The sequence below is a fragment of the Acipenser ruthenus genome, chromosome 2 (assembly GCF_902713425.1).
Source record: "Acipenser ruthenus chromosome 2, fAciRut3.2 maternal haplotype, whole genome shotgun sequence".
NCBI lineage: Eukaryota > Metazoa > Chordata > Actinopteri > Acipenseriformes > Acipenseridae > Acipenser > Acipenser ruthenus.
In genome coordinates, this window is record NC_081190.1 from 20,940,560 (window position 1) to 20,956,932 (window position 16,373).

General features: G+C 38.6%; 1 protein-coding gene across 1 annotated transcript in view; it reads right to left on the minus strand.

The window, feature by feature from the left end:
- The window catches only part of LOC117973735 (transmembrane protein 232-like), a 39,113-nt gene that overhangs the window by 22,075 nt on the left and 665 nt on the right, over nt 1-16,373 (minus strand). Inside the window, exons 2-9 of the mRNA XM_058991681.1 lie at nt 16,212-16,323; nt 14,825-14,930; nt 14,003-14,160; nt 13,268-13,367; nt 10,826-10,956; nt 9,426-9,595; nt 8,952-9,078; nt 7,895-8,093 (exon numbers count right to left, since the gene is read on the minus strand). Coding sequence (XP_058847664.1) covers nt 7,895-8,093; nt 8,952-9,078; nt 9,426-9,595; nt 10,826-10,956; nt 13,268-13,367; nt 14,003-14,160; nt 14,825-14,930; nt 16,212-16,323 — 1,103 coding nt within the window. The remainder of the gene's footprint in view (nt 1-7,894; nt 8,094-8,951; nt 9,079-9,425; nt 9,596-10,825; nt 10,957-13,267; nt 13,368-14,002; nt 14,161-14,824; nt 14,931-16,211; nt 16,324-16,373) is intronic.

Genomic DNA, 16,373 nt, shown 5'->3' on the forward strand with positions numbered 1-16,373 from the left:
TGTCTCTACCCCATAGAATTCTGTATCCCCGCATGATTCCATGCCTGTGCAGATGCAATTTTTCAAAGCTTGATGTGCACTTGTGACATTTCTGTGCCCGAGCCCCGCTGTGTTCTCAAGCATTGCCATCGAGTTCTGCTGCAGTTTGCAACAAATACTGTAAACAAGACCAAACTAATAAAACAGAACATTTAACACCACTGATTTTCTAGATACAGTACGTTAAGCCTCCTGCGTTGCTCAATACACAAAACCCTTGATTAAAGTAACCATACAAAACACTGGCGATTTCTCTGCTCTGGAGAAAAGGGCATGGTCTTTAATGAAGCGAGTCAAAACCCAGCCGATTTTGCGTGCAGTAAACTGTAACGTATTCGACTACACAAAAATGTACAGGTAGGTTTATTTTTTACTATTTATTTTAGTGGACTATTGTGGAGCTAACCGTTAGTGAACAGAAGTTTGAGAACCCTTCTATATATCCCCTTTTTCAACTTCATATGGTGGTCCTTGTTTGTTTAAACTGTTGCCTTTATATTCAGTAAATCAGAAAAAGTCATTATCGAGCTGTGCTACAGGATTTAACGTAGGCTTCAGATTTTTCCGGTTTTATTCTGAAATGTATTTAGCACACCCCCTACTGTTTAATTTTCTGTCAGATTCATTCAGTCGTACATAATACCTTAAAACTGAGAATTATACCTGTTGTAAAAGGGTGGAGCGTTAGTTATAAAGGCTACAATGTATATAGAGGTGTGTGTTTGAGTGTGTGTGTTTGTGTTTGTATGTATATGTGTGTGTGGCTGTTTGTTCAGGGGTAGGGGGCCCGCATGTGTATGCTTGCCTAGGGCCCGGTGAAGGGTTAATCTGGCCCTGCCCCCATGTCTTCTGCTGTTGGTTCTTTGCTTGTTCTTTGACTCTATTTGGAACGTGCAGCTGTTCTTCGTGTATGAAATTACTTCTGGTGCTGTAACTCAGTTTCAGTGTTGTACTTGAAAAAATATCTTCTTACAAAGAGCATGCTGATATTGCTGTTAGGGCTTAAAGCTTGGTTAGAACTCCTTTAAGAGAAGACCTATTCCCTATATTCCCTTTAATTAGCTGTCTGTACTGCCAAAGAGAAAAGCAAAAACTATACTTTACAGATATGGAAATACCATTCTTATTGCTATTGTTTACTTTTGATTTGATAACACTATGTAACACATTTTTTGTTCCTGGGTAGTAAGTGTTATTTCCTAATTTCCTAATTCCAAAAGTATAGAAAATGGCTATTATTCCCTACAAACTTTGCTTTTGTGACCAGGACAGTGATATTTTGAAATGTACCTATTTCCAATGAGAAAACGGGCGAATTTGTGTCTTTTCGTTCACATAAAGTCAGAAAAAAACAACATATGAATCCAAATTAACATGTATTTATTCTAAAGTAATACAAAAATGACTACAAAAGATTTAGAAGTGAGTAGTTTTTCGAGATTTACGATTATACTGTAAATCACTTTCATGAATCAGCCCCCAAATGTAGTCTCCCATCATGTTCTCGTTATACTGTCCTTGGTAGCGGCGTTCAAAGTCCAGTATATCCTGGTGGAAGCGCTCACCTTGCTCCTCCGAGTACGCTCCCATGTTCTCCTTGAATTTATCAAGATGAGCATCAAGGATATGGACTTTGAGGGACATCCTACAGCCCATTGTGCCGTAGTTCTTCACCAGAGTCTCAACCAGCTCCACATAGTTTTCGGCCTTGTCATTGCCCAGGAAGCCCCGAACCACTGCGACAAAGCTGTTCCAAGCCGCTTTCTCCTTACTAGTGAGCTTCTTGGGGAATTCATTGCACTCCAGGATCTTCTGTATCTGTGGTCCGACGAAGACACCGGCTTTGACCTTTGCTTCAGACAGCTTAGGGAAGAAGTCTTGAAGGTACTTGAAGGCTGCCGACTCCTTATCTAGAGCTCTGACTAATTGTTACATAAGGCCCAATTTGATGTGCAGTGGTGGCATCAGCACCTTCCGGGGGTCCACCAGTGGCTCCCACTTGACTAATGTGTAAGAGATTCTCATATTTTTCATATATGATATATTTTTTCAATAACATTGAAAATTGTAAAACATTTTAAAATTAAAAACTTTTACAATTTTAAAAATTAACAAATTTTATAACATAAAATTCCGAGCAACAACTGTCCCTCTTACCTTCCAGAGTTTTTTTGCAGTGCTCGCAGGTGAAATGAAGTGCCCAGGGTTTCTCTTGATCCCCGACAGGCATGCCGAAATATGCCTTGTAGGCCTCACACATCTTAGCAGATGCTTCCACAGAGTACTTTTTCGCTCTTGTCTTGATAAATTGGCCGCAGACATAGCAAAATGTGTCTGCCGGATGCTTGCAGCCTCTTGATTCCATCTCAGAAAAATGCAGATATGTATCCACTTAGGCAGCTGGAACTAAACTGAACTGGTGGGCTTAAGGCCCCTGTATTTATACTACTATTTATATTACTGGAAAGTTCTAGAAAGTTATAGAAGTTACTCCAAGTTTACTCAGCACTGAATCTATCTGGAATGTTCTGGAAAATAGGTAAATTTCAAAATATCACTGTCCTGGTCACAAAAGCAAAGTTTGTGGGGAATAATAGCCATTTTCTATACTTTTGAGGCATAAGCAATTAGGAAATAACACTTACTACCCAGGAACCAAAAAAAAAAAAAATTTGTTACACGGTATAATGGAACTCAATAAATCCCAGATTTTTCTTAAACGGATATAGATATATATATATAGATATATATAGATATATATATATATATAGATATATATATATATATATATATATAGTAAGATAGCAGGGAGGGGGTTAATATCCTCCCTGCATGAAAACCATGTGCAAATGCACATTGGTTGAATTTGATTGTTTAATTTTGTAAATTGTTTAATTAGTAATGATCCCCTGCACCTGGCTATTATTGTAAATTAGAGCCAGGTGCAGGGTATTTAAAGAAAGCAGCCAGTGTGTTTGGGGCTGCTGTGTGGAGAGCTTGCTTGTTAGTGTGCACAAGCGTAGGAAAAGAAAAGGTAGTGTAAACCTGGTTTGTTTTGTTTGAATATTTTGTTTAATTGGCCGTCCTGCAAGATAGTTTAGGTTCCTGTTTTGTGTTTAGTTAGTGCTCAAGAAAAGATCTAGGTGTTTGTTTTGTTTATTTTGGTTTTTGTGTTTATTAAAATAGCGCAAGAGTGCTTTAAAAAACCTCAATTTCTGTGTCCTAGGACTATTTTTAAAGGGGCAAAGAACCCGAGTGGGTGAAGTTTTATTACAATATATATATAATTTATTTTTTTTACCACTTACACACACTAGAAGAGTGGGTTATTCATTATGCATGAATCACCTGAGCATTTATGATTAAATTGTGTGATAATGATTTCCATTACACGAGAGTAGATGTTAAAACTTCATGCTGATTTGAACTCGGCTCTCGCCAAGATAAGCACCAACTAAGACGTAGCTTTACAGTAAACTAATGTGATCCATATGTGTCTCCATCCATTTACGTTTCCTTCCATATGATGATGTAGATATCCTTCTGTCTGGTGTTAATGGCTGAAGTGTAATGCTGGCTCCAGGGATCAGCTTATTTTGCCTCCCTGGCGCATCAGCACACACAACGGCTGCGATGCTGGCTCCGGGGATCAACCAAAATGCGGCCTCCCCAGCGCATCAGCATGACAACCGTCTGGATTGAGCTAAGTAGGGTACATCTCTGGGGTTTTCAAGTGGGCACCTTCCATCCTCAGTGTTTCGTCGACTAGCCCACGACACCTCAAGAGGGCTCGACGGTGATTCTGGCGTCCCAGCATCACCCCCCTCCGTCCCCCACTCAACTCAGCCCAGCTTACTTACCTGTCCCCAGCCAGAATCTTTCCGTCTCAACCACAGCCAGTTGCTGCTCCTCTCTGCTGCTTCAGATAAGTTCTTCACTGTGCGACGCAACTCTTGGCCACTGAATCCGACGTCTCTGAGAAACCGGGTTGTAGAGTGTGCCACAAATCCTCGACAACCCACTTCCACTGGGTAAACCCGGACTTTCCATCCTCGCTGTTCCGCTTCAGTGGCTAGTTGAGCATACCGCAGTTTCTTCCTCTCATACGCCTCATCTACACCATCCTCCCATGGCACTGTTAACTCTACCAGGTGAACAAGGCGTGCTGATCCAGACCACAAGACAATATCTGGTCGAAGGTTAGTGGTGGCAATCTCAGTTGGAAAAATAAGCCGTTGACCAACATCTGCCAGCATATTCCAGTCTCTAGCAGCTTCCAGTTGTCCTGGGCGAGGATTGGTTTTAACACCTTTTCTTGGTGGTTGCTCTCCTGTGCGGAGGAATGTTGTCTTTTGTGTGTAATGTTTTGATGGAACAGGTGGCAACTTATTGGTCATGTTACGCTTGTTTTCCAATGCTAAGGCCAAACATCGCAGCACCTGGTCATGGCGCCAAGTAAACCGTCCTTGGCTAAGAGCCACCTTACATCCTGTCAAAATGTGCCTTAATGTTGCAGGTGATGAACACAAAGGACATGAGGGATCCTCTCCTACCCAGAGGTTTAGGTTCTGTGGTGATGGGAGAACATCATATGTTGACCTGATGAGGAAACTGATCCTGCTCTGTTCCATTGACCATAGGTCTTGCCAGCCAATCTTGCGTTGTTCCACACTCTCCCATCTCATCCATTCTCCCTGTTTGGCCTGGGAAATGGCCTTTATACACCTCATCCTCTCCTCCTGCTTTTGCACCTCGTTGACTACCAGCTTCCTCCTTTGAGCTGGGGCCGCCTTGTGCCATGTAGGAGGAGTTGAACTGAAACCAAGACCCCCTCTTCCATGCTGAACTTGCCCCATGATATCACCAATTCGAAGGGCAGCCTTTGCATCTTCCACAGCTTTCTTTGCCGCCCACTTTCTTCCAGTTTTCAACACAGGTGCTGCCTCCCTTACGCATTTATCGCGTGACTCTACTAATGTCATTTCCAGTCTGTCCTTGGCGCACTTAAACTCCTCGGTTAGAGCAGAGACTGGTAGCTGCAGTATTCCTTTACCATAAAGTCCCACTCTGCTGAGGCAGCGTGGAACTCCCAACCATTTCCTGATGTATGAACTGATTAAAGCTTCCAGCTTCTCTACTGTTGTCAAAGAAACCTCGTACACAGTCAGTGGCCACAGCAACCTCGGCAGTAGACCAAACTGAAAGCACCAGAGTTTTAGTTTACCTGGTAGAGCGCAGCTGTCTATGCTCTTCAACCCTTCCACTGCTTGTTGTCTAACTTCTCCCACACGAACTGTGTCCTTTAGATCCCCGTCGTACCATCTCCCAAGACTCTTCACTGGCTTCTCAGACACTGTTGGTATTGCCTCACCATTAATGAAGAATGTTTTATCTACTACTTTGCCTTTAATTATAGAGATGCTCCTTGATTTAGTGGGCTTGAATTGCATTCGTGCCCATTCAATGTTATTGGTTAATTTGTCCAATAATCGATTAGTGCAGGCTACTGTTGTAGTCATGGTTGTCATGTCATCCATGTATGCTCGAATTGGTGGTAGTCGCATTCCAGAAGCCAAGCACTCTCCTCCTACTACCCATTTTGATGCCCTAATGATTACTTCCATTGCCATGGTAAAAGCCAGTGGAGAAATGGTGCATCCTGCCATTATTCCAACCTCTAGGCATTGCCATGTAGTGCTGAATTCTGAAGTTGAAAAACTGAATTGCAAATCTCCAAAATAGGCTTTCACTAAATTTGTTATTGTCATCGGTACACTGAAAAAAATCAAATGCTGCCCAAAGTAGTTCATGTGGCACTGAACCATATGCATTAGCCAAATCCAGGAATGTCACATGGAGCTCCTTCCTCTCCTTTTTAGCTGATTGAATTTGTTGCCAGATCACATTGATGTGTTCTAAGCAACCTGGGAAACCTGGAATGCCCGCTTTTTGTATTGAAGTGTCAATGAAGCAGTTCTTTAATAGGTAAGCTGACAATCTCTGAGCAATAATGCTGAAGAAAATCTTGCCTTCTACGTTTAATATGGAAATGGGACGAAACTGACTGATGCTTGTAGAATCTTTTTCTTTAGGTATAAAGACTCCACCTGCTCGGCGCCATGCTCTTGGTACAACCTGTTTTTCCCATGCCACTTTCATCAATTTCCACAGAATTCGTAGAACTCCTGAAGCACTCTTGTACACTCTGTACGGAACTCCATTAGGCCCTGGAGATGATGAAGCCCTTGCTTTTTTCACAGCTTGCTCTATTTCTTTCCACTTAGGTGCACAGTCCTCCATTTGGTATTCTGGTGGATTGATAGGTGGGATGTCTGACTGAACTGACATAGGCTCCTGCCTTTTTGAATCTGTATGTGTTTCCTCCAAATATCTCTCCAGCTCAACCTTAGATGCTTTTAGTGTGCCATTCTTCTCACTGGTGAATAACTTCTTTACAAATTTGAATGGGTCTTTATAAAAGTTCGCTCTCGCACGCTCCTTCTTTTTGTAGCGTTTCCGTAGGCGCTCAGCTCTGCGCAATGTTGCAAGCTTATCTTTTATGACCCTTTGTAAGAGATTGAGTCCCTCCTTCTGACTTTGTTCTGCTCTTCTCCATTGGTTCCTCAGCTGTCTCCTTTCTCTAACTAAGCGTTCAATCTCCTGCTGCCGTCTAGACTTTCCAGGAATAGTTTGTACTTTTTCCTTCCTTTTTTCAACTCCAAACCTCTCACTTCCATATGCGTAGATGATGTCCCCAAATTTATCCAGCTTCTTTTCAACTGTTCCACTTAATCTTTCCAATGCAACGCAGAGATCTGTGTTTACTGTGTCCCATGCAGTTTTCTCACAAGCTCTTGGCCATTTAACTCCAGGCTTGTGCCCGTTGAGGTTCTTTTCTCTCTTATGCTGGTTTGTCTGACCGGGTTCACAAGGATCATTAGGTTCATCACTAACTGTGTCCATGCAAGTCCTCCTCACATCTATGACAGGGGTGCTGATATCCTGCGAACTGTGGTTTGCTTCCTGTCGCTGGATTTCATTCGACTGACTTGACTGACTTCGTAAGAAGTACTGATCAATGCGAGGCCCTTGTCCCTTCTCCCTCAAGCATTTCATTCTCCCTTGATGAATCTTCAAACCCCTGACCGTTGTCGCCTTGCTCCAGCCGCAGACACAAACCTGGAGTTCCATGTCTTTGTTAACTGCAGATCTTGAACTAGTCTTTTGTGAAGTACTCTCCATACTCATATCCGTTTCCGTTCCTAAGTCGTTAACCGTGTTGTCCAACGTTGAGTCATCTTCCGCCCCCGCTCTCGCAGACTCTAGGGGTATTTTTCTCTTTAATTTCTTAGAAGCCTTGGGCGGGTGTCTCCAGCATCCTGTAAACACAGAGCTGGATACTGCCGACAAGGGTAGCTAACCCTTACCAGCCCCAATGGGGTCTCTTTCCTCCTGTCAGCTGTCTCTCCAGGCTGTCACAAGGTCTTTCCCTTGTTGCCAGCTGCACTATTCACAGCAGTCACTGGACGTATCCAGATCTTCATGATTTCCATTACACGAGAGTAGATGTTAAAACTTCATGCTGATTTGAACTCGGCTCTCGCCAAGATAAGCACCAACTAAAGTATGATTAAATTAATACTGTATAACAGACACCAAAGCTGATAAATTATTAGAAAAAAATACTTTTACCCCATTATGCCATTATGTGAGTCTTACAAATGCCCAAGCAGTACTAGCACATACATAGAAACACTAAATACTTTAACTGTACTTTTTTTTTTTTTTTTTTTAAGGTTCAACAATAGATCCATATTAATCCATAACAAACAATGGTCAGTTTTTTTTAACTTACATTGAGTCCTTGTCTTTAGAAGGCAAAGTAATCCAGCTTCATTCAAATGTTTTTGTCCTGAAAATTGGTTTACACCAACCAGAGCAGTTTTTTGTATTTCTGAGTTGCACCCATGCAGACAGATGTCTGCTAATACAGTGGAATAGATGTGTGCCAACTGACAGGGACAGGAAGATAAACCACCTACGGATTCCTTTTCCTGAAATTACAAAACAAAGTATTTGTGTACAGAAACATTAGGCAGTTGTCTGTATTGTGGAGTGTGTATGCATTGCTGCAGCTTTCAAATTCTAAGACAATTATGGAATTATTGGACAATTACTGGATGGTAAATGCTAGAAACCCCTGGTAGGCTGTCACACAAGTGCAGGCAGCAAGTGGTCAGGCACTGAGGACAGTTTCCGGAACTGTAATGAGGCCATATAAAAATGACTACTGGGGTTCACTTGGAGTGTGCTCTAGTAATGTCTTCTCACTGAAACAGTGTGTTTGTCAGAAATGTTCTATTGCAAAACACTTTTATACTGGACTAGAGAGTCTGGAGTGAGGTGGTTTGAAAAACGAGGGGTGCGCCGCAGTAATTTCTGAAGTTTTCCAATTATTAACTCACAGTTGCCACACAGAAAGCAGCTGTGACTAACTTGAGAAATTCAGCGCTTAATAACCTTTTGATAAGCAGACCAAGTGGTGGAAAAAGGACATTAGCTTGGAAGTGCGTAATGATCTATCAGAAACAACAGAATGGTATCATTGGATATTTAACAGGTAAGCATTTAAATGCTCAGAACATGTAGGAGGTATATCATTTTAACAGGGTGCAGTAATTTAGAAATTCATCAGTGAAAAAAACTCAAAGCAATAGAACTTGGCCTTAGTGTAATTGCACCAACTGCTTAATCATCTTGGAGAGGGATTCCATCATTGAGAACATTAAAGATTAGCAGAATTCAGGATGTTTTATCCAGAGCAGCAGTGCAAAGTGGCGAAGTGACTTTATAACCCGACTCTCGTTGGACAAGATTAGAATGAAATCATCAACTGTGGTGCCAACCATTACCTGTTTTTGAAGAGAGTCTGGTCTCTGTGCTACGAGTTCCAAGGAAAGGTCCAGTAAAACATGAAGGCACTGCATGTTCGATTTGGCAGCTTCCCCCAACACCAGCAACCCCAACACAGAATCAACCCTAGTGACCATTATAAATACTTAATATAGCAATATACAACGTAATGATATTCTGAGAACACCTTCATTTTACCTTCTTAATGTCATTATGCTGCATGCTAAGGTACACAGTACATAGTAGGCAGAAATAGTAAATAGCATATTATAAAATGGATGTTGACCCACTTAAGTTTTATTTTTATCAGATCAAATGTACTGTGTGGAGTTACTGTGAGATAAATGAGCTTATGCTTGTTGGCAAGAAACACATAATTAAGTTTTCTATTTAACTGCAGTAGCCTGCCTAAATGTGATTAACATTAAAAAGGAAAGGTTTATTTGCAGTAGGAAGAACCAGCCGTTACATACCAGTTTTTATGATGAAGCTCCTCTCGAAGGAGTAGTAGATGCTGTAGAACTTGGTTAAGCTGGTGAATGTTGTTTTGCACACAGTACCAGGTGAGAAGGGAATGCCAAAGTATTTGATTAATGCCGTGGCCAGATTCACCGGTGTCTGAGGGGTGTGAACCTGCAGAGGACTGAAATGGAGATCCACATTTAAATAGACACGTTACCCGGGTTTAGCTCTATTACATCACATCACATTGTTAATTGGCCCATTATTAACCTTGTTGTGTCCAGTGCAGTCTACCAAAGACGGATTTGGTCTTTAAAGGAAAACTTTATACCCTCTCAGTTTACAAAACACAGTATCAATTATTTATTTAAGGTTGACCTTTTTAAAGAATAATGTTCATATTTCTGTGTTCATTCTATTATTGTAGATTTAACCCATTGAGAGCCATTGTCCTCATTTGAGGATAGGCTACTTTGTAATTTTTTTGTTAGCATTTTTAACTGGCATCTACCTGTTATTTAAATGTTCTCTTTAACTATATTGTTATAATAATTTACTCTAATTTTCTTAACCACAAAAGTTGTTTAAATGTAATGTATCACATTACATAAATACAGCATGTGTTTTGATGTGATTAATTTGGTACTAAATGGGTAGATTCATTTGAATATCTCATTAAAAATAATTAAAAAATCAGTCCATTAAATTGTCTGAAAAACATCATACAAAGACATTTTTCAAATCAGATCTACTGTATGGCCCCTTTTTTAGTTATGCAGCAGATCACAGAGAACAATGGGATGTGAAACAAGAAGCTCTCAGATTTTTGCCCCTAGCAGCCCATTATAATACAAAACTCAGAGTTCATTAAGTATTTCTCTTGTGTAGAATATTTTTTAAAAGGTTAGGGATTAAATGAAATGGGGGACACTTTCTGACTGGATTAATAAAACATTTTAAGAATAGTCATTACAAATGGTCTGCACAGGTCAGATCTGCCACCAAATTAAAGTCTTGTATGTGGGTCATTTTAAAATCTCCTTTATTCTTTTGCTGACGTGACTAGTCTATTTGATTGATAAGGTAATTTGCACATACAATATATTCTGTAAATGGTCCTATTGTAAGTGCAAAAACAGCATTATTTTTGAATGACGTGGAAAACAATTATTCGTTAGACCAAATTACTTTCTTGTAATTAAAGTGTGAAAAGAGTCTGAATAGTCTGCATGTGCTGTGAAGTAACACTTAATTAGCCTAATTTTTGTAATTAAAAAGTTAATTGGACTGTATTCTTTACCTGACACAAGTTAAAAACTAATAACTTGTCAAAAGCAGCACTTTGTAAGAGGACATCTCCTTTAAGCATCTAATTTAGTGACAGCCAAAAATAAAACAATAGACTGCCTACCGGTAATGCTGTGCCCTGGGCATTAACAAATGTGCCTGAGCCACAGATGATTTCTCCTGACTTTATTATGAATTGCACATCAAAAAGGACGTTTGGAAAGGGCTGATAACAAGGCTCACATTCCACCAGAGCTAAAAACAGAAACATAAATCTTATTTATACATTGACTTACTGTAAAATCATATACCTCAGTTCTTTCTGTAGTAGCAGCTACGCAGATCCCTTACAATGAGGGTGTGCCAGCACTACCGCTGGGATGTTTATATCTAGTTCAAATGACATTCGTGTCATCATATTTAGACCATGATGCAATTCCATATTAGAGAGAATCCATAGTTATAATAACTAGATATTTCTCTATGGACAAACAGATTTTTGTTCATTCAAACAGGACATTAAAAAGAAATATACATGTCCTAAAAATGGTTAGAGTTACTTTTAACTAATTAATAGGACAGGATCGATGATGTTGCACCAACTTACATTACCTTCAAAATATGTTCCATGCAAAGTCCTCAGATTGGAATTATCAAATTTATATTTTATTTGGAATCTTATTTAGAATGTGTTGGCAGTAATAACTCTTTGCAGGGCAGGAGTAGCTGGACTAATTTAATATCAAAATTAATACATAGCAGCAGCAGTAGCTTATTGCAGACCAAACATTTGCCTTTCTCAAGGACAACCATGTTTTGTTTTTTTATCTTATTGAAGTATCTGAAAAACTTGTAAACACTGTATATGTACTCTAGGATTATTTTTATTTCAATAGCTTTATCTTACTATATCTTCAACACATTATCCAAAAATGTTACATATAGTTTTAAAGATTCCAGTATCTTTCTTATAAATAATTATTTAAGAGTAAAACAAAAAAGCTAATGTCTGATGACCTCAAGGTGGATACGATTGGTGCATCATTTTGGTTGAGGCTGTGTACATTTAAAATTAGCAAAAAAAAATTGAAACTATTATTATTTATTTCTTAGCAGATGCCCTTATCCAGGGCGACTTACAATTGTTACAAGATATCACATTATACATTATTTCACATTATACAGATATCACATTATTTTTACATACAATTACCCATTTATACAGTTGGGTTTTTACTGGAGCAATCTAGGTAAAGTACCTTGCTCAAGGGTACAACAGCAGTGTCCCCCACTGGGGATTGAACCCACAACCCTCCGGTCAAGAGTCCAGAGCCCTAACCACTACTCCACACTACATTCTACTGCTGTCTCGCTGAAATCTGATGAAAAATTAAACAGGTTCATACGTATGGCATAAGGACAGCAGTACATCCTAACCTGTGTGCACAGAACACAAGGCACAATTCAAGTTGAAACACGTTAAAGTTTAATGTTGTAGAGTACAATCTTTTTTGTGTTTTAAAATAAGTCATTACATTGTATGCAGGGTATCTATAATTATATAAGAGACATCATTTTACAGTTTGAGCAACCAGAACCACTTCACTTTGCACAAGATGACATATCGAATACAATTAAAGACACACAACAGTCATTGTATTCGCTTATCAATCACGACTGAAAAATCAACCAATCACTTGGGTGTATCTTATTCTAAGAGACATCATTTGCACAGTTTGAGCTGTATTATGACATATTATCATGTAACATACTGTCAATAAGTCTTTGTTTTTGTTGCTAAAACAATGGCACAGTGAAGCCTGAAACCACCAGAATCATGTAAGAATGACGTACCATTCTTAATAGAGCAGTAGAAATATACTTCATTTCATTTTTGTCTCTTTTCTCCTTCGGGATTAATAGGTTAATATCATCAAATACTTAGATCAGCACAGGAGTCTGCCTAAAGTTAATCTAGGGTATGCTACATACCAGGAACATCTATCATTAAGAAGTAATCATTAAGAAGTAGTCATTGAATATTCATTGTGTTTACTATTAACAGGCAAAAGCTCGTTAGTGCTAACTGTATTTTAACAACTATTCAAGTAGCAAAGATGTTAGTATAGCCGTATTTTGAATAGCAGGTCAAGGGTTAACTGCCAGGCTGAGTGGCGAAAAAAAGACGGGCGAAAGCCAGAAGGCAATGCAAATCTTATTTTTAAAAACATGGCACTCAGATCCTTATTAATTAAAAATGATTTCCCTGCATAATTGCGACCCAACTTTTGACAAATATTGTCTGTGGAGGTTATTTTATTTTCTAGAGGGTTGTATTCAGTTTGCATGGATGGATGACATTTGGGGGGAAAATGTAGAAGAGATTACATTTTTTAATGTTTGTAAGGGTCTAGCAAGTTGATAAAACATTGTATGGTAACCCTGCTTTTTTATTTCCAAACTAGTCCAAACTAGACTAAGCACGTTATCATAATGAAATATATGGTGATAGCTGTAGAACCTGCAGGAACAGTGTACTGCATGTGCAAACATGTCATTATCATACCTTGCAAGTATTTTTTAATGCTTGATTTATTCTTCTTATATTCTTCCAGGTGCCCAGAGAGATGAAATACAAAGAGTCTCAAGGAGACAAGAAATCCAAGCTATTGAAAAATGGGAAAATTATTGATTAAATAATACAGCGATGCAAAAACTACAGCAACAAATTCCAAAAACGTACCTCAATCATCAAAAAAATAGTTTGTGAACAGAAATCTGTCAGGAAAGGGTTAAGTCCCATGATGGAACTTGACCTAGGGAATCACACACTGTGGCCACCATCTTAGGTCACAGGTCAATGTGAAGGATGTCATTACATTTTGTCTGCAGAGTTTCCATAACACTAAAAATTTGAAGTTGTCAGCTTAAATGGTTTATGAGATATACACTTAATAAAACAATCTAATAAAGCATTATTATTGGACCTACTGTACATTTTAAAAATAGTTAAAAAGATTTATACATATAATTCAGCCAGTTCATATAAATTATTTAAAACACACACACACACACATACACACAAATCTTAATGAGATCAAATAAATAATATAATAAATCAATTTGTAGCAAGAAATAAGCCTGTAACAAGTAGAAACCATATAGCCGATCTCCTTAGTCTTTATAACATAACAATGACATCTAGTGGGCACAAAAAATATGTAGCCTTATTTCTTGAAAAAAAAAAAGAAACCTTTTCTTTATAGGCTTTGCCAATATCCAACACCAAAAAGTAACTCACCTTTAGCATCTTGACTTCACAGGTGTACAGGTAGGGTTTGTGCACAGTGTCACTGCATACCCAGTATAAAATGGACTCTGCTATGTAGAAAAGGACTGGCAGTTGCTCTGGGTTAAATGGAGCATGGTCCACAGAAACTAGAAGAACATCTAACGATTCTAAACAGAAACAAACAAAATTAAAAAGTATTTGTGAAACAACTATTTTAATGATTTTCATGACAAAATTGCTGGTTTTACAGTATTTGAATTGTATTTAAAGTTCCAAATTCTGTTAGCACGCTGGAATTAGCCGTCACTGCTTATGTTAATAATACCTGCCTATTGAATCCAAAACATGATATGTTCTTGTTTAAGGAACACTTTATATCATCTACTTTTTTTCTAATATTTACAGTATTTTTTAACTGCTGCATAGTGCACTGTGCAACATTCAAATGCTTCCCCACCTCACTTCCCCATCTCACTTCCCCACAATCAGCTTTGGGGAGCTTTTTCAGGAGCAATGCTTGCTGGAATAATTAATATGCATGGCAAAAATGCAATAGAGGCAGAAGCAACAACAGAGATGGATTAAAAACACACATAGGATATTAAACAGATAAGAAATTAAATATTAGGACAATTAAGATTATATAATTCCCTTTAACATCACTTGTTTTACTTTATATGTATTACATTTCAAATCAGTTATCAGAACTTTGTTAAAGACAAATTTACAGGTTTTAAAATTCTAATTAAACTATTCTTCTTCATAGCTCAAATCTTCAATGGCAAATCTGATCAAAAGGTAAATTGAGTACCTGGAACAGTAAATACATACCTTCTTGTATTTTACCTCTGCATAGTGCCAGTAACAATAGCTCTGACCAGGCTAGCGGCAGGTCAACATGATTTCCTGAACCGAGTGAACTCAAACCAGCTCTACGCTATAAAAGAGCATTTTAAAAAAACATAAATCCTGTTGACTTACAGTAGTGTTTAATTTACCAAAGTGGACAAAATAATATACAAACATTTTACGGCTAATGATGACATGTGTAATACTGCTGGTCATGCCTCTGTGTTTTACATTTACATCTACATTTTTTAATATATCCTGAAAAAAACCCTGTACAGTTGTGATAAAACTTGGTTCAGACATTCTTTACCTCAATGTATTGACAGCATAATGGTCATCCCTTATAAAAATGTGCATAGTAATTTTGCAGTTTTCCTATGCTTTTCCCATGGCTATACTTCATATTAATCAGGATTTGCCATGTTTTTAAATATGCTTTACCATACTTCTCTAGGCTTCACAATGCTCATCTGTGGTTTACCATGCTTTCAGTATGCTTTATTATCCATTTACCATGGTAAACTTTTATAACATATGACATCACAAACATGTATTTTCATTTTAAAACATGACACCTGGTACTACTGTACTGTGAAAAACTGACTATCAGCTTGCTTGCCTTGCCTGCCAGGGACCTTGTTACACTTGCACTTCCCTAAGTCATTTCACCTCAGCAGTTTGTTTTCAGGGTCAAGCAATTTACAGGCTGCAAATGTCAGTCATTAGAAAAGCAGCTTGTTGGTTACTGACAGGAAAGAAGGGGCTGAAGGGGTCGGGACAATATCACTGTCCTCATGAAATGGCCATGAAAGTAACAATCTAAATGCAAGGCTTACAAAGAGATGTATTTACCTTAGTGTAGCACCAAATACAGTATCATGTTTAATAATAATAATAATTTATTTCTTAGCAGACGCCCTTATCCAGGGCGACTTACAAGATATCACATTATTTTTACATACAATTACCCATTTATACAGTTGGATTTTTACTGGAGCAATCTAGGTAAAGTACCTTGCTCAAGGGTACAGCAGCAGTGTCCCCACCGGGGATTGAACCCATGACCCTCCGGTCAAGAGTCCAGAGCCCTAACCACTACTCCACACTGCTGCCCGTTTTATCAAATGCTTCACATTTGATAAAACATAATTTCTTTCAACCTGCACATTTATGACTCATAAAGTGCTTGACGTGGATGGCGTGGAAAATTACTGGAATGATTTTGTTAGTTTTAATCACTTTAAATGATCGCTAACACAAGTGTTAGTTCTGAATATGGTAGTATGTATCTGAAGATAAATGGAGAAATCTGTCCGTATGTCACACTTATTACAAGTACATCGTGTGTCTCTTATTGCCTCATAATTACCTTGGTGCGGTTGAGTATTTTTCTGGCCAGGTCCACAAAGTATTCCTGCTCAGCAGGCTCCTGTGCATTGTTAAAATACTGGATAAACTCTTCTGTGATTTCAAACGGGTTTCTAAATGAGAAGAAATATCTTTATTTAAAAAAATTAAAATCACTTGTCAT